At 33.4% G+C, this 19,051-nt stretch overlaps 1 protein-coding gene across 1 annotated transcript; it reads right to left on the minus strand.

The window, feature by feature from the left end:
* Positions 1–362: 362 nt before the first annotated feature.
* LOC107046010 lies at positions 363–12,474 on the minus strand. The gene is made up of 3 exons (XM_015268463.1): positions 12,418–12,474; positions 7,808–7,935; positions 363–910 (listed from the first exon to the last, which is right to left on the minus strand). The coding sequence occupies exons 2-3, from the start codon at positions 7,917–7,919 to the stop codon at positions 363–365; spliced, it is 660 nt and encodes a 219-aa protein (XP_015123949.1). The 5' UTR covers positions 7,920–7,935; positions 12,418–12,474.
* Positions 12,475–19,051: the final 6,577 nt, after the last annotated feature.

Below are 19,051 nucleotides of genomic sequence, written 5' to 3' on the forward strand. Positions count from 1 at the left end.
ATCTTCGTAAAGAGCTTTTTGTAGCCGAAATTTTGCTCCAAAAAAACGTTTTCGCAAAAAGGTATTCAGCGAAGACTTAAATCTCAAAATTAACTCATCTCTCTTGCTCCACCCTTCGTCACTCACGTAATTTAACAACCATTATCCAAAGTTGTTCTTCTTAAAGAAAACGAAACTTAGAAAAGAAAAAAGAAATGAGGGGAGGCAGTTGAAAGTTGATGAATAATTATCCGAAAATTGTTGTTCGAAAAATGAGAAAGTGAAAAGAATTAATGAAAAAATATTTTGCACGCGAGCGACGAGGGATTAATCACCCCTCAAATGACCTTTTGTTTTTACCTCTTCACCACTGATTAAATATATTAAACACGAATATTTGGATTGGTGAAGCGAACGTATTTGAGTAGAGAGTCGTTTTCCTCGCAGACCCACGGTTTCTTGTGGTGGCAGGCGACATCATGCCAGTTGACGCCGTCATTATAGAACTGATTGAGAACAGCCAGACAATTCTCAGGTGCTCCTCCCTGAATAGCCTCGCGGTTATCAGGCTGGGGTTTGCCAATGCCACCGCTCTCCGACCAATCGTTTTGGTTACGATCAGTTGTAGGGGCGAGTTTCTGTAGTTCAGCTGTCCAGAACCATCCGTTGATGTTGAGGGGCTGCAGATCGGGTCTGTCGCATCCCTTGAAGTCGCAGAGACGTCCGGACGTCCAGATGTACTTGACGTTGTTTTGAACGAGACGACTCTTGATGAATTCGTTCTCGGCGGAGGTCTCGAGGGAGACGAGGTCCATGCACCGCTTTCTGCAGAAGTTTCTGCCTGAGATCCAGTCGATTTCTTGACCTACGGTCCTTGGATCCGCCCAGGAGTAGTAGTAACCCTTGCCGTTGAAGCGTTCGTGGATGGTTCCTTAAAACGGAATTATGGGTTTTAATATTAATACATTGCGGGAAAAGATTTCAGTAGTGAAGTGGTAAACGGAGATAAGTCGACTTATCTCCAATGGAGTTTTTGAGGAATATTTCCGAATCTAAGGGAGATAGCGAAATTTTAGTAATCACATTTGTTTGAGATTGATGCTAAAAATTTAGGTGGGTTGGTGAAAAGTGATTTGAAAAAGGTGTGAAAATTAAGAACAGGCGATTTTCTAAAAACCCACTGGTGATGTACTTTATTTGTGGTGTAAACCACGCGTCTAGAAATTTTAGACGAGTACACTGTTCGTTGAATTGTCTCAATTTAAATTCGATAATTGTCTCTTCACTGCACTTGATAAGTCTGTTGATAATTCACTTCATAATAGTCTCAAAATGATTGATAATTGACTCGAAATTAATAGATGATTGACTCGAATAGAGACGCTACTAGGAGCGTTAACTCGGTATCTCACGGTGATATGTATTCGGTAATGTACTCGATAGAGCGATTGCGACAATACTTGACTGTACAGAGATAGAGACGATACGATACTGAACTCGATGGGTGATTTACTTCGTGATCTGACTGTGAACCCGAAGGGTCTCGAGGTCGTTCGAGAATTTTCGTTGAGCCCGGTGCCATTAGATAGGGAACTATTGCTGTTTTAAGCACACATTTGTTATAGCACTCAATCGGCTCCACAAAAAAAGTTATTACAAAAAATTTGCCATCTCCCTTAGATTCCGAGATATTGATTGAAAACTGGTCAATAGTCAAAATTGACTTATCTCCTTTTACCACTTCGCTACTGATTTGTTCTGGCGAAAAATTATATGTTCCACGTGAGAATATTTGATGGAGTGGAACAGATTTACTTAACCCTAGTCTGGTCACCTGACGGGAAAATGCGACTTTAGTCACCTTCGCGGGAGAGTGCCGCCGTGTTATTTAGGCTCCAGCGTTGCCGAATCCACTCTACACTTCCCGGGCGCGTTTAGCGAGTTCCCAGCAACGTCGCGCAACAGGCAATTTCATTTAACACGGAAAAAAATTGTTCACTTGTTGGAAATAATTTTTTTTCTCCCAGAATTAAGGATACAATATTGAAAAAATACTAGAATTTTCCAGATACTTCAATTGATGAATTCAATTTTTCTCAAATTTTTCCGGTCAACCAGTCGATGGCAAGGGGAATAAAACGACGTGTTGCGGCAATTCTCTCGCATGGTGACCAGTCTAGGGTTAAGGGATTTCATCTCTGAAACAGCAGGGGTACAAGCCTATTCGACAGAAGACATGTGACCGTTACTTTTTGCGTTCTTAGTCTATTTTTTTTTCTATCAATTCCATTGGTAATAAGCTTTCGCGTGAATTTGTAGCAATTTCCTGTCCTTATGGCAGGCATACAATAGCAACCCCGTATGCTACAGACTGTCTGCAGGAAGATATTCAATGTTTTAATCGGGTTGGAACAGCGCGCCAAAGTTGAGCTCAATAATAGCTACAATGAACCAAAATTTCAGATTTTTATCTACAAATTACCACGTTTTCATCTTGAATTTTCTAAAAATTAATCACCAAAAATCCAAGTGTCGGATACATACATACAGACATGATCATAAAAATATCATTTCTTCACGTTTCATAACATTCTAGACTATTTGCAATCAAAACTAGAAAAACAGAAAATCGATCAGGGCTTCCATTCGGAAGCAAGCAAATTATGATATTGAATCAAAATTTTTATACGATGCTTATCATAGTTGTCAGGTAATGTCTCAATTTTTTTCGAATTTTTCTAGTTTTCGTTTACAATTTATGAACATCTATTTTAGTTTCTCATATATGGGCTTTTATGGAGAGTTTTCTGTTGAGCGCGAAAGTGCGTTGCCATGTAAACTGATAATATAGTTTCATGCTAATTTGAAAAATCGTTATAAGGGTCCACGTATAAGGAAATAAATTAGTTGTTAATAACTTGTAAACGCAGTGATAACTTGTAAATGAAATTGAAAAGCCTTGACTCATCTTACAACTCTGCTATTGTATCTGGAGACCTTAAGTTTCGATGTATGATTGTAATTTCTGATTTGGGACAGTATGGAATCAGTTGAGGATCTTCGACCACACAATACATCTGTAAATCAATTTCCGTCCTTTCTTTTCCACATCGACATTAATTGCTCTAACATCCTCCATTACTACAAATTTATTACCTAAGAAGTTTAATTTACGACAGAGGGATTAAATCGTCGACTCCAAGGACTTTCACTACAATAGCCTATGAACCCTACATCCCTAAATCTTGATGGATATCACAGATAATAAATTTTCTAATTCTCCTAATCACGTATCTCCACGTGTTCATGAAGGAAATAAACAAGCAGGGGTAGAACTCCTATCCGACAGAAGGCAAATGACCATTACTTTTTTTCTTATTATACTTTTCTCCTTTTTTTTCTACCAATTTCATTGGTAGTAAGCTTCCGAAGGGAAGTATATGGAAATATAAACGACCGTTTCATTCATCACCATTCAATGACATTCACCAACGAAATCCAATATTGAATCAACAATCTTTTATTGTCAATTTCCACGTAGAGAATCCTTTCATTTTCTCACTTCCCTTGTCAATAAAAGTCTGTTGTTCTACTCTGATTCAATAGTTTCTTGTGATTTCATCTGTATCGCCCAAAACGTAGTAATTTCTGATGATGACGTTACTTCCCATTCAAATTCACAAAAGTAATCCTCATTCCAGATGGTATTCCATAGTGCCGATGCACCCATTTAAAGTACGGACCTTTGGTATTATGAGAGAGATATATATACCATATTTCAACTTAATATCGTTTTTCCGTCACAAGTTATCAAGCGCACAAGAATGAGAAAACAAAAAAAAAAAGAAAAACGAGAATATCCCCAAAAGTTTGTATGGACGGGTATATATATTTTCAATGATCTAGATAGTAGCGATCGAGACGGATATTTTGAAGAAAGAAAATTTTTAATCGGTCAAGTAGTTGACGAGATATTTGACAGAATAGATTTTCACAAAAAATTGAATATCTCGCGAACCGCTCGACCGATTGACCTAATCGAAAATACAAACCGTCTATGTTACAAAAGCTAGCAGCATACCGAATTTCAAGTCGCTAGCTCGTTTTTTCATCGACTTATCGTGCGTACAAGATTTTTTATGAAAAAACGGATAAACGGCAATATCTCCAAACTTTGCACAAATCGGTATACATGATATGAGTGATCTAGATAGAGGCCATCGAGATGAGTAGGTCGAAAAAAGAAATTGAAATCGGTGCAGTTGTTGGCGAGATATTGCGGAAAAACGAAATTTAAACAAGTGATTATATCTCGGGAACTACTTCACCGATCGAGCTGAAACGAAGCACCAAAGTGAGGCTCATTCATAGCTATCATGAGCCGAAATTTCAAATTTTTAGCTGCAAATTTCACCGTATTTACGTTGAATTTTCTAAAATTGAATCACCAAAAACCCGAATCTGCACACACATACATACAGACACCCCCCTAAAAACATCATTTCTTTACGTTTCATGACGTTATAGACCATTTGCAACCAAAATTAGAGAATCGAAAAATCGACCAAAAACAATGCTTCCCTTCGGAAGCAAAAACAAGTGGGAAATTGCTCTTGTATTGTATATAGTATAGTTATTTTTGCTAATAAATTAGCAATATGCTTCCAAATGTCTATTTTGCACATTATTTCCTCCTATCATGGATAATTCATTGCTTATTTCATTCTGTTAAATTGATAATATTTTGTTTTTAACTAATTTTGTCAGATTTTAAACTCAGCTGAATGTTATCAGCATCATTATTCTTTTTATCCCTTTTCTTCTATACAACCGATTGTCTTTTTACAGTTCTATCTCTCCCCTCAGCCCTTTGAAAAATATTATTAGAAATATTATATTTACACACACTTGAATGACTTTGAAACATCACATTTGAAGAAACCATCAGAAAGCTCACTTTCAGGGAAATACATGAAAACTTCGAAATTTTCAACAAACATAAAAATCAAATCAGCCAATATAGCTATCGTAATCATCTTTTAACTTCGACTTAATGACATTAGAACAAATATTTTGAGCTATGATTGAATTCATTTGAAGCATGATATCCAAAGATATCCCCGGAATTCTGATTTTCAAAAAATACAAAATTTTTGAAAATTTTGGAATAAATCAATGTAACGATTATTGCTATCGCCTTTATCTTCGAATTCGGTCAAAAGAACATCTAAACAAATTTTTAAAATCATGATTTAATCAATTCAGAACATTTTTTTTAGTTGTAAAAAAACAATTTTTGAACATTTTTTTTAATTTTAAAAATTAATAAATGAATTGAATTGTAATTAATTGCATTTTCGGACTTAATGTATCATAATGAGTCGATATAACCAGAGATAGGCATAATCATAAATTATCATTACCATTAATTGCATAAATACTCAATCAAGTAATAGAACTTAACAATTTTCAATTATTAAATTAATCAACAATTAAATATTTTAATTCCGAATGATTTTACCAATTAATGATCGAATTCAGAAGAATGACGATTATTTGATAATCTCTAATATTTTTTAGAAAATTTCCAATTATTTAGGGGACGGTGGGGCAAAATGAAACACGGGGCAAAATGAAACAGCAAGAAAATCTTGTGATCTAAGGGAGATAGAACGATTTTCATGAAAACCTTTTTTGTAGAGAATTTTACAAGCTACAAAAAAGGTCCTCTTCAAAAATGTCCTATCTCCTTTACATGACGAGATTTTCCCACTGTTTCATTTTGCCCTATGCTCCCCTACCTAATAGTTATTGAAAGAATTTAAATTCTCAATTATTTATTATTTTCTAAGTTCCAATGATAAACGAATGAATTCGGTTATGTTGGGGAAATAATTCTCTTAATATTTCTGGGATAATGATTGATGCCGATCACTGGATATAACACGAAAAATCCAAAACTAAAATTTTTAGGATTACAATGCTTCCATTCGGAAGGAAAAAAGCGTAAACACGTTCTTCTGATTTGCGAACGGAAGTCGAGTTAAACGGTTCCGGTTGATTCTGCCAAAACGGATTGACACCAATATGAAAGATGCCACAAGGTGAAACTCATGTAATGGTAAACCATTGCCCTGTGAAATTCCACGGCGGGGAAGGGGGGAAAGGGGCGACCCACCGTTTATATTCATCATGCTGGCTCGTGACCCACAACACTCGCGCGCTTGGGACGACCTAGACATTGGCACGGTATCCAATGAAATTCACGACCCACCCGTTTAAATGCTAATGATGACTTTCCCATATCCGCGTAGAGGTTTGTTTTCGTCATTCAAAACCATTTCGGCATTAGCAGGTACTTTCCATGCTAATCTGCCGAATTTTTTGGACCGTTAGAAATTTCTAACGATTATAATGGAGATTTTTTAATTTATGAATTATTTTTGATGGATTTTATATAGCTTCTATGGCTATTTTGTGTGTCGATTCGTTCTCTGTCGTGGGAATTCGTTAGATTTTTAGCTTTTTCGATAGTGTTTGTTTACATTTTACTTGATTTATTCTTTTTTTATTACTCCGTTACGTCCGTTTACTTCGGACGAGTAAAACCATGAAATTTTTAACTTGCCGACCCGAAGGAAGGAAGTTATTGTAATGACCCCGAAAATCGATTGTGGAAATTTCATGATTTCTCCACGTTTCATGACCCCTACAAACTCTCCCGACATTTTTTAGAGACTGATCTGCATGTGTGGATGAGTGTGTGTGTGTGACCAAAATTTTGTGCTGCGATTTCACTCGAACAAACGATGTGATTCAATTTTTTCCCCTAAGCGATGTTCCTCAGTGGTTCTTTCGGTTTTGTAAAAAATGAAACTTGTGAAAAAACGTCAAAAAGTGACTTTTTTTTTACAAATTCGATGATTCCTCTCAGAAAAACGATGAGACTGATTTCTTGTCATGATAATTGATGTAGATTTCTATGATTAAGACGAGTGAAATTGCAGCAAAATCGTCTCAGCGGTTTCGGAGTAATTCGAACATGAATTTTTGAAATTCGAAACCTTTCAAAGATTTTTCCATCTAGGTCAGTTTTTTTTATTATTATTTTTTAAATTCTATTTTTCTTTTCATTAAGAAAATCAAACGGAAAAACTTGGAAAATTTGAGCCGAGGAAATTCAATGGAAAATATCTCAATAGAGTAAGTTGTACAGACAAATCTCATTCTAATGAATGAAGGAAAGGCAATTGGTCGGGGAGTTATTGGTTCCATTTCATTTAATTTATTCATTTTTTATTACTTCGGTTTACTTCGGACGAATAAAACCATGAAATTTTTATTTTTTAAGATTATTTATGACTGTTCTCATTTTACTTTTGATGGGCGTTCTTCTTTCTCTTCCTCCTTATTTTTCATTGTTTGTTCAAGAATCAATGACGAGCGAAATAAATTTGGGAATGAATTTTTCGGATAAGGACTGGGCCTCGATTGCTATGCACAACAAAATATTTAGAAACCAGAATTGATTTTCAATAGTTGACCCCCCGGATGATTTGAAATTCTAGACACGATGTCCGTAACACTGGAGGTTGAATTCTACTTAGTGGATGTGAAAGTGTCAATGTCATTATTCGTGACCAGTTAATTCAATAGTTGAATATTTGTCAGTCGAAGAAACCTCGGGGATTCCACGCAGAGTTTGCCAACTTTCTAGATAAGCGGTTATTCGGTCTTTCGTGACTACAAGATACGGGTTTATCTAATTTGTTTGTTCGTTGTAGAATAGAGATGCTTGGCGTTTCTATCGTGAGAGATTGATACTTACTTTGGGCGCACAGTGGTGGAATCGGAGGCTCTAGAATTCTGCCTGAGGGCTGGGGCTGAAATTGAGCTGCGGCGAGTGTCGCCAATGCACCGAGGACGATTAATCGTAACATTTTTTTTCAGCTTCACCTGAAATTTTTCCAGATACACTGTTAGAAATTCTTTGCAATTCTACGGAAGATTATAGGAAATATCATAGATTATAAAAAATTTCATGGAACATTATATTATAGTAAATTTCATGAGAGTGACATTGAATTGGATTTAGGAAAAAAATAGCTATGAAATTTCAAGTTTTAAGTAGACTTCACGGAAATTCATGAGTTTTCGGTGGGAGTGAGATGTAAATTGCACAACTTGATTGAATTTTCAGTGGAACATGAATATTCAAAAACAAAATAACAAATTTTCAATTTTTCCCTGAATTCTCCTGATTCTTCTGAATTTTCACAGAATAATTGAACTGAAAAATTAAGTATTTTATTGATTTCCAGATCATTTGAACAGAAAATCAATGGAATATTTGATTCTTCAATGACAAGATTTCCGGAAATTTCAGTGGAACTTGAACACGATCGTAATTTCCGGAATTTGACACGGAAAATTCAGAAGAAAATTTTTAACAGTGTAGGTTCATTATACAATATTTCCACTGAAATTTCAGAAAATCTTGTCATTGAAAATGATATATTCCTTTGTTTTTCTCGTAATTTGATAAAGACTTCAATGGAAACTGTGAATTTTAGTTTAATTATTCACTGAAAATCAGAGAAATTCAGTTTTTTTACTACTGAATATTTAAGATGTGAAGTTTCAGTATTATTTCCACGTAAAACGGGTTGAATTCACTTAGAAATCTAGCGAATTGGCTAGAATATTCTATTAAAAAGTCTATCAATTCCTTGCCTATTCCATTGAAAAATTCCGCAGTTTTTCTGTTTTTTTTCAATAGAAAATGTTCAATTGAAACTGTCATAGCAAGTAATGATAGAACTCAATCTTTCTGTAGGAGAGGTTGGGGTAACATGGACACTTTTGACTGTTTTTCAAATGTTAATGACGGGTTGAAATGTTGATAAAATTCAATAATTTTCTCTTCATTGCAAAGAACAATTCTTTCCCTTTGTGATGAGCCTAAACTGAGCTGAATTGATAAATTTGTGTCTGAGTTATGAGTAATTAAAACAAAAGTCTAAAGTGTCCATTTTACCCCACTCTCCCCTACAACTCATTTTACTGAGATATTTTCTATAGAGATTTCGCAACAGAATTATCGGATGGGGATTATTATTGGATGGGAAATGTGTCCTGAGATGAATCAGAAATTACTTGGAGAAGATTATTCATTTGAAACAAAGAACAAAAAACTGTAGGTAAAAACTTTCATAATTCGGGTAGGAAAGATAAAGATCAATTTTACAGGCTGGAAAACGTATGCTGAGATAGTCTCGGTGATTTCGCGGGAACAAAAGGGATTGCGGAATTTTGTGACATTTTTTACAGAACTCGAATTTACTGCATAAAAATCTTTGAATAATTTTTTATATTTCCTTGTTTTATATATATAATGGAGATTGGGGAAGAATCGATTCTTTTCTTCTGAGTATTGATCACTCAGATAGAAATGTATTAATTGAACTCTATTCTCGTTAAGAAGGGAACGGAGAACTTGTTTCACCGAAACAAAAAACTCAATACTCAATATTGTGGGTTTCGTGTTTTCATTTCTAATGACGAAAGTGATTTTATTTCATGAAAAAGGCGATGCATTCAGGAAAACTTGAAGTGCCCATTTTTCCTCATTCTCCCTTACGCGAAATATTACGTTAGCAAATACTGTACACTGTTAAAATTTTTCGTCTGAATTTTCCGTGCCAATTTTCGGAAATTATTATCGGGTTCAAGTTCCACAGAAATTTCAGGAAATCTCGTCATTGAAAAATCAAATATTCCATTGATTTTCTGTTCAAGTGATTTAGAAATCAATAAAATAGTTGTTTTTTCAGTTCAATCATTCTGTGAAAATTCAAAAAAATTCAGGGAAAAATTGAAAATTCATGTAATTTTGTTTCTGAATATTTATGTTCCACTGAATAGTCATTCATGTCGTGAAATTTCCATCTCATTCCCAGTGAAAACTCATGAATTTCCGTGAATTCTCCTTGAACTTAAACTTTCATAACCATTTTTTCCCTAAATTCGATTCAATGTCACTTTCATGAGATTTACTATAGTATCCTCCATGAAATTTCAAAAAATTTCTAACAGTGTATTTCTTGGAATGAAAGATGTTATTGCGACTGGTATATTCATATTCTCAATTGGCAGAGCACCACTTCGGCAAACTGGAGATGTGGGATCATACCCCACCTGAGTTCGAGTCCGTGTGCCTCTGAATTTTTTAATTTGTGCATTGTTAATTATTTATTTCCCTCGTATAGAGGTTCGAAAAGTCGAAAGATAGCATGTAACATCCTGCTGTCCATGTAATTTGTACCTTAAAAACATCTAAGGTTTGACCGCGTAAAATAGCCCGAGGATAATACAGTGAATTTCTTGTTCTTCTCAACTACTTCATGATTTCGTGATCTTGTGGCTTCATGAGTTCAAGACTTTATGATACGATGTTCATAATAATTGAAAAATAAATGAGCGAACGGTTCGCTTGATTTTGCAAACGAAATTTCTTCGATTGTTCTCACGTTTTGTTTTTTTTTTTTTTAGAATGAAAAGTTCATTTTAGATCGACATCAGAAAATAAAATCTCAAATTTTCGAAATATTTACTATTAATTAGCGATTGGTGAATTATATAATTTACAAGCTGAACAAGATAACCATTTCGATGATGATGATCTAACGAACGGTACCCACTCGGTTTGTAGGTGCCTAACGATCAGATAGCGTGATGAGCGATATTGGTAGGGACCGTATACCGAAAACATTTCTCGGTCGAAGCCCCTGAACGACTTTCTTCAAAACCGGTTTATTACTGGCTTACTTCCCAATCGGGGTTGAAAACTTCAAAATTCTGGGGGAAATTTTCCTCTTATTCTCATCTCATCACTTCGAAAATTAACTCACGAATGGGTATTATAAAAAATAAAATTAATAGATGAAATTGGTCCACTGAGAGAAAAACGAACAAGTTCTCAAACAAGTCTTGCTTGGGCCAACAAAATCGCTAGTTGAAAATTACCAAAAAAATTATTATTTGGTTCGAATTCGAACGTGTCAAACATGAATAATTACTTTGCTTTTAACAATCACGAAATATTTGGCCCAACAGGCAGATTTTCGTACAAGATGGTGCCCTTTCAGGATAAAAATATCCTTTACTGAGGGAAGTTTATCAAGAAATATATTTTCTCCGTTACAAGATTGCTGCCATATCATTATTATTATTTCATTTAAGAATTTATTTTTTGTCTGTGATTATTGAATAGCTGAACAGACAAACTACTATCTCTCGTTTCATATGAAACGAGCATTTGCCGAGAGTAGAATACGTATGGGAGCATCAAATAACGAAGAAGTACACTGTTAAAATTTTTATCTGAAATTTCCGGTACACTTTTTGGAAATTTTTATCGAATTTATTACTACTAAAATTTTCAGAAAATTCAGAATTTCGTGGAAAAATCAAAGAGAACTATAAATTTCAGTTCCATTTTCCCAGAAAATGTGTAGAAAATCAGAAAATTTCAGTAAATATATTCTTGAATTTTCAGGACAGTGACACAAAGCGTTTTAGGGGGAAAAAATCAGGAAATTTCAGATTTCACTGAAAATTCAATGTAATTTGGCACTGAATATTCATATTAGATTGGAAATTCAAATCAATTAAGGAATTCTCGTCGTTGTACTGCTTAAAGTTCTAGAATTTTACGGAATTTTCAGTGAAACCTGGAATTTCATGATTTTTTCCCCTAAATCGCATTCAGTGTCACTGTCCTGAAAATTCGTAGTGTACTCCATAATATTTCATTTTTTTTATAACAATGTAGTGCTAGAAATTACATTTCTTGTTTGCACAGAGAAAACATTTTTTTGAAAAGACTAAATCTATTTTCACAATTAAAATTTTCAATCTCGATGCACGCATTTTTAACACAAAAAAATCTTTTTTTGATAATTTTCAACAAACTTTTCTTTTAGCACGAGTAAGACTTGTTTGAGAACTCTACCATTTCTTTGTGTGTAGTGAATCAACAGGTGGGATTTTTTCACTTTCCCAACTATAAAATCATCTCGATAATGATTGTTTTTCAGAGAAATGCCAATAAATAATTTCCATTCAATACTCCATAATTAAAAAAAATATCTTTTGACATTTCGCCCGCAATAGACAACTTTCCAGAATAATTACACTATCAACAAAAAGATGATGTTTCAATAAAAATTCGATTTTCTGATTAATTATTGTTTTGACTATCGATATTAATAGTAATATATTCACATTTTCGAAGGAGATTGTGGGAAAAATGATCAATGTCAACGAAGAGGTGATTCTGCAGAATTATTTTGTATGAAATACTGTTATTTAAAGATTACAATAAGAGTTAGAAAAAATCGATGAGTTAAAAGAACAAATGAATTCTGAGATGCTCACCTAAGAACGTTTACGGTAGAACTGCGACTCATCGTGCTGGGGCACCCCTATATATACACAATCTTCCGCAGCGAAGATACCCACGTTCCAGCAGCATTTTGGGGTGAGGCAAAACTGTGGTGCCTTATTCTCTTCGGTCCCCCGAAGACACCTGCTGCCAAAAATCAAGATAAATTTTTTCCTCATAAATTTCCCCTGAAACCCCGAATAACTCAATGCTGGATCGGCAACTCCCAACGGATTCTCCGTTTACCTGGAAAATGTTGTTTTTGAGTTTTTGCATTTTTGGTTTCCAGAGTCTCATGAAAATTTAAATTTTAAAAGTGAAACGTCGCGAATTCAGGGTAAGTTGAGTATTTTTATTCTTTTCGATTATCCTATGACCTAAACTCACGGAATTCAAAATCGTGGAAATGAACATGAGTGTTCACATCCGAGAGATTTCACCGAAGGTAAATCGTAGAGTTAAATTCTGAAAACATAAAATTTGTGCAGACAAAAGCTATTGCGTCAGTATAGGAAACAATTCAGTAGCGAAGTGGTAAAAGGAGATAAGTCAATTTTGACTATTGACCAGTTTTCAATGAATATCTCGGAATCTAAGGGAGATAGCAAAATATTTATCCAAAACTTTTTTGTAGAACCGATTGAGTGCTACAACAAATGCAATTACGAGAATTTCTCTATCTACTTTAGATTCGGAAATATTCCTCAAAAACTCAACTGGGAGATAAGTTGACTTATCTGCGTTTACCACTTCACTACTGAATTCAGTTATGAAGCGGTAAAACGGTTTGAGTTGATTTGAGTCGGAGATTTTTAAGGAATATCTCCCAATCTAAGGGAGATAACGAAAATTTCGTAATGACCTTTTTTGTAGAGCGAATTGAGGGCTACAAAAAAGGTCATGATAAAAATTTTGCTATCTCCCTTCGATTTCAAGATATTCATTAAAAACTGGCCAATAGTCAAAATCGTCTTAAACCGTTTTACCGATTCGCTACTGAATTCTGATAAATCAATATTATTAGTATTCGTGCTCATTAACAGCTTCTTGATAAATGTTATACAAATGTCTAAATTAAATGAAAAATAGAGGACAGGAGAGTACGTAACACCATAACAAATATAGAAAAACCAAATAAATATTAAAAAGTGCAAAAATGAACATGAAAGCAGGGGAAAAGGATAAGGAAAGTCATTCGATTTTTCACGAGCATTTCGGCATCACTTAGCGGTCAATTGTGACTGGAACATGGAGAGAAGAATTCCAGTATTACTTTATTTGTTTAACGTATCTCAAGCTGTTTCTGCTTGAGGAGCACGTGGACGTAAGAAAATACGATGACTTTCGCCGGAGTGTAGACTGAATTTAAAATGAGTTCTTTTTAAATTTGAAGGAATAACAAATATCATCGAGCAATCACGTAGGCCACTTTTTAATCCACGCCCAAAATCACGCAATCAATTTGAATAAATCTGCTCCCCAGTTCCTGCTTTGTACCATTCAAAATATGTGCATAGCTAATGCACATTAATATAAATAAATAATTTCTTTTGTGGTCAATAGATATTCAATATATTCACAGTATTATAAACGAAATATGAATAAGAACTTTTGCTGAGGGTTCAGGAGTTTCTTCACGTCTCAAAACTCCTGTACAATAAATAAGTTGATAAACAAGTTGATTCGATTTTTGCGCCAATTGAAGTCCGTACAAGTTTTTTAAGGAAAAACAAGTGGGAAATCGCTCTTGTATTGTATATGTTATAGTTATTTTTGCTAATAAATTAGCAATATGCTTCCAAACGGCTATTTTGTACATCATTACCTTCTATCATGTATAATTTATTGTTTATTCCATTTTATTAAATTGAATAATATTTTTACCTAATTTTGTCAGATTTTCAACTTAGTTGAATGTTATCAGCATCATTATTCTTTTTATCCTTTTTCTTCTGTACAACCGATTGTCTTTTTACAGTTCTATCTCTCCCCTCAGCCCTTCGATAAAATGTGAATAGAAAAATTTTATTTACACATACTTGAATGAATTTGAAACATCTCATTTGAAGGAACCATCAGAAAGCTCACTTTAATTAAATCAACCAATATAGCTAATCATCTTTCAACTTCGACTCAACGGTATTAAAACAAACATTTTAAGCTATGATTGAATTCATTTGAAGCACGATATTCAAAGATATCCGCGGAATTCTGATTTTCAAAAAATACAAAATTTTTGAAAATTTCCAATAATTCAAAATAACGATTATTGCTACCGCCTTCATCTTCGAACTTGGTCAAAGGGACATCCGAACAATTTTTTAAAAATATCATTCAATCAATTGAGAAATGTTTTTTTAATTATCGTGGGACAACCGATTTTCGAAAAATTCAAAAATTGAAAAAACTAATCGTTGAATTAAATTTTAATTAATACGGCTTGATAGGGCTCAACAATACTTATATTTGAAAAAAGAGATTCAATTTCATCCATTCATTAGCAAACAATTGAATTTTCGGACTTTTTGGGTCATAATGGGTCGACATAATATAAAAATCCAAAACTTAAATTTGAACGATTACAATGCTTCCATTCGGTAGCAAAAAAAAAGAAAAACGGGAATATCTCGAAAACTTTGTGAGAAAGGGTATTTATGTTTTGATTTATTTGGATAGAAGGCATCGAAACAAATATTTTGGAAAAAAAATCGATATCGAAAAAAAAATGCGAAAAACAATGTAAAAATGATGAATCGGTTTTTGACACAAACTATTGGACCGATCGGGTTAAAATTTTGCACAGAGTTAATTCTCATTAAGACGTATAATCTGACAAAATGTTAGATTTTTTGGAATTACTTTAACTTCTCAATTACTCGATTTTCTAAAAATTGAACAGCGGAAAGGTGGCGGTTGATATGTACAGACACGATCGCCAAACACAGTATTTTTATGTTTCAGACCATCTATATAATTTCCAATCAAATTTAGATGATGTGAGGATAAAACGATTACAATGCGGCCATTCGGAAGCAAAATACATAAATATTATGTACCTATCAACGTTCTTTGATTAACTATTCAGCTGAAGATTATTTATTCTGCTCTTCAATGACAACGAATTTTCATATTTTTCCCCAAGATGGCCATTAATCTTCCGCTTCTTCAATATTAAAAGAATTTCCAACTTTCATTGATCAAGGTTTAAATATACTAATCGAAATTTAAAAATAGTAAAATAATTGATAATCTAAATTCCCAATTGATGGTGAATTAAATATTCAAAAATATGGAACTATAAATTTTCTATTAAGTAGATAATACTAAATTTCTTTTTATGGGATTTCAGATTATCCAAATAATCGTTAATCTTCCTAACTCAACTTCTGACTATTTTAAATTTTGACTATTTAAATTGATGATTACTTCAATAATTAAAATTTAAGAGTGACATTAACTAATTGACTACTTAATAATTTCACAGTAATTATGATTTATGGATATGTCTATCCCTGATTTTTTCATAGTACAATAAATTTCAGGATTGAAGAAACATTTAATGAGCACGTATTTGTGTATAAAAATAATAGCATTTTATAACGCATTCGCTACCAAAGACTATTAAATTTCCAATACTTTCGCCTATTCTATTGAAATATCTCCCAACTCTTCTTCGTTTTTTAAAAAGAAAATTATTAATAGCAAATATCGTACGGAAAAAATCACTAGATATTTATCTTTTTATACAATTTTTTCTCACTGCATTGTCATTTTTTTATTAAAAATTTCAAGCAAAAGAACGTAGGAGGTACAAAATAATTTTTTTTTCATAGATACAATTTCAACAAAATAATTTGTATAGGAAAATCTATTTATTTAAATCTATTTATTTTTTCTGTACATATTTTCTGTTGAACATTTATATGAAAAAAAGAACTAATAGAATTTTCAATAGAAAAACTATAGAAATCCAATAGAATTTTCTAGAGAAGGGGCTAGGCTTTTTTATGATTTCGTTTTGTTCGTGATCACGCACGAAAAAATTTAATAGAAAAACCTATCGAATTCATTAGAAAATTCTATTGCATTTCTATTAAACTTTCTATTAGTTTTTGGCTGATTGTATTGACGTGTTCAATAGAAAACATTCAATAGAAAACGTCAACAGAATTCGATTTTTCTATATAACTTATTCTTTTCTTATATTTTCTATATAATTTGTTCGACTCAAATTTTCTGAGTTTTTTTCATTTTATTTTCCTTTTCTTCTCATCAAGAAAATCAAACGAAAAAACTTAGAAAATTTGAGCCGAGGAAATTCTATAGAAAATATCTCAATAGAATAAGTTATATAGAAAAATTGAATTCTATTACCTTTTTCGACTGAATATTTTCTATTGAACATTTCAATAAAATCGGCCAAAAACTAACAGAACAGTTTAATAGAAATTCAATAGAATGTTCTAACGAATTCGATAGGTTTTTCTATTAAATTTTTTCGTCCGCGGAGGGCTTCCCCTGAAGTCGAAACGTGGAATCGACAAGAATTCTCATTCACGTTCCACTTATGAAACTTGAAAATTGCTGAAGACCGGTTAGACCATTATGCTGTCATCTATTGAACATAAAGTACCTCGACACTCAACAAACGGTTTTTCATTCACAATATTAAGCCACTTGTTGCGTAAAGTCAGTGTACCACTAACTGAAATGAGGCGGATAATTATCAAAGGAAAAATTCATAATTAATAAAACCGATGGAGAAGACAATGTCCATTGTTACTGCGTAAACTGAATAACTCTTCCTCTAGTACCGTTAGAACGGTCTATGTGTTGAGCGAGTGATATCATATTTGTGGGGGCATGTGGGTCACCCAGAAATGTCACTCAATACAAAAACTACGATATAATCCCTCCAAAAATGTAATGGGAATAACAGCAATAGATTTCTAATAGAAATAAACTTATGAATATCAAGTTTAAGGCCCGGCTCCATTAAATTAATTAAATTGATTTTTTTGTTCGATTTTTATCTCGAAATTTCAACTCGATGCCCTGTTACTAAAGGACACCCGAAAATGCTGAATTTACATTGGAAAAAAGTTAAAAAATTTCTGAACATTTTGAAAGAGTGTTTTAATATTGAGAAATGATTCAATAAAGGAAATATGAATAATGTGTAATTACCGTGGCAAATGGCGACTGATACTTGCCATCATGGGTAGGAAAAATGAAATAATAAATCCTTTGGCACACCACAATAAGACGATTCTACGAGAAAAGGCTCTTTGAAAAAATTTGTAATATTTTTAAGAATTTTTTTATCACACTTTTACTATGAATTATTAATCACTTACATCAATCTCCTCCATTGATAATTGTATTGGCAATCAACTTTCACTTTTGTTGGAAATTGAAGACATAGGCAAATCGCTCTTTCTTCCTTTGTTGCGCCCCCGACAAAAGTGACAGTTCATGAACAATTGTCGATTGAGGAGATTGGTGTAAGTAATTAGTAGTTCATCGTAAAAAAGTGATTAAAAAAATCTTTAAAATATTACAAAATTTTTCAAAGATAATGTTTTCATAGATAATATTGTTAATAGTCCCCAGCTACTGAAAGTAGCCGTGCAACACAGTTTAGAAGATAATAAATAATGAAATGCGGGCTTCTAACACGCGAGGCATATAGTCCAAGCGTGGATTATGAGTCCTTCCAAACACGATTTTTCCGTCTTATGAGAAAATGGTTCTTACAATGTTTTTAAAAAAATAATCCGTGATAGTTTGATAAATTCTGAATACGGTGAGTTTTTTGTAAAATTTTGTACTACATAGTTTCTGCGATATTCAGCTCTAAAAAATGGAAATTTCGTGAAAATATTCCTTATTTGATTTTAAAAATTAATTAACAAACAATTTCTTACTTGATTTAAACAGTTACTGTTGCCTGCATCAACAACACGAGAATAGAAAAACTCAATAACTTATGAGACTGCAATAAATTAAGTTATGTAGAAAATAAAATTACTCTTTTAATGTCTCTATGTTATAAAAATCCAAATCAAAATCCAAGACTTCTGATGATGAAAATTTGGCACTTAAAATTAAGACTCCAAAATTAAGGATCACAAGGGTTAAAATAAGGGTCATGAGGGTTAAAATAATGTATCATGAGGATTAGGATAAGGGTCACGAGGGTCAAACTACGGCTCATGAGGATCAAAAGAAGGGACATGAGTGTCAGAATAAGAGTCACGAGGGTCAAAATAAGGGTCATGAGGATCAGAGTAAGTAGTCGCGAGGGTCAGAATAAGAGTCACGAGGGTGAGAATAAGCGTCAAGAGAGTCAGAATAAGGGTCCAAGGGTCACAAGGATCTGCTTAAGGCTCACAGGAGTCAGAGTAAGGGACCAAATAAAGGTTATGGGGGTCAAAAACCAAGGGTCAAAAAGTAAGGGTCACCGGGGTGACAATAAGGGTCACGAGGAGTATAATGAGGATCAGATTAAGAATCACAAACGTCAGATTAAGGGTCCAAATAAGGGTCATGAGGGTCAGAAACTAAGGGTCACAACAGTCAAAATAAAGTTCTTTATATATATATATATATATATATATGTGTATA

The sequence above is a fragment of the Diachasma alloeum genome, unplaced genomic scaffold (genome assembly GCF_001412515.2).
Source record: "Diachasma alloeum isolate Michigan unplaced genomic scaffold, Dall2.0 Dall_scaffold_01177, whole genome shotgun sequence".
Lineage (NCBI taxonomy): Eukaryota > Metazoa > Arthropoda > Insecta > Hymenoptera > Braconidae > Diachasma > Diachasma alloeum.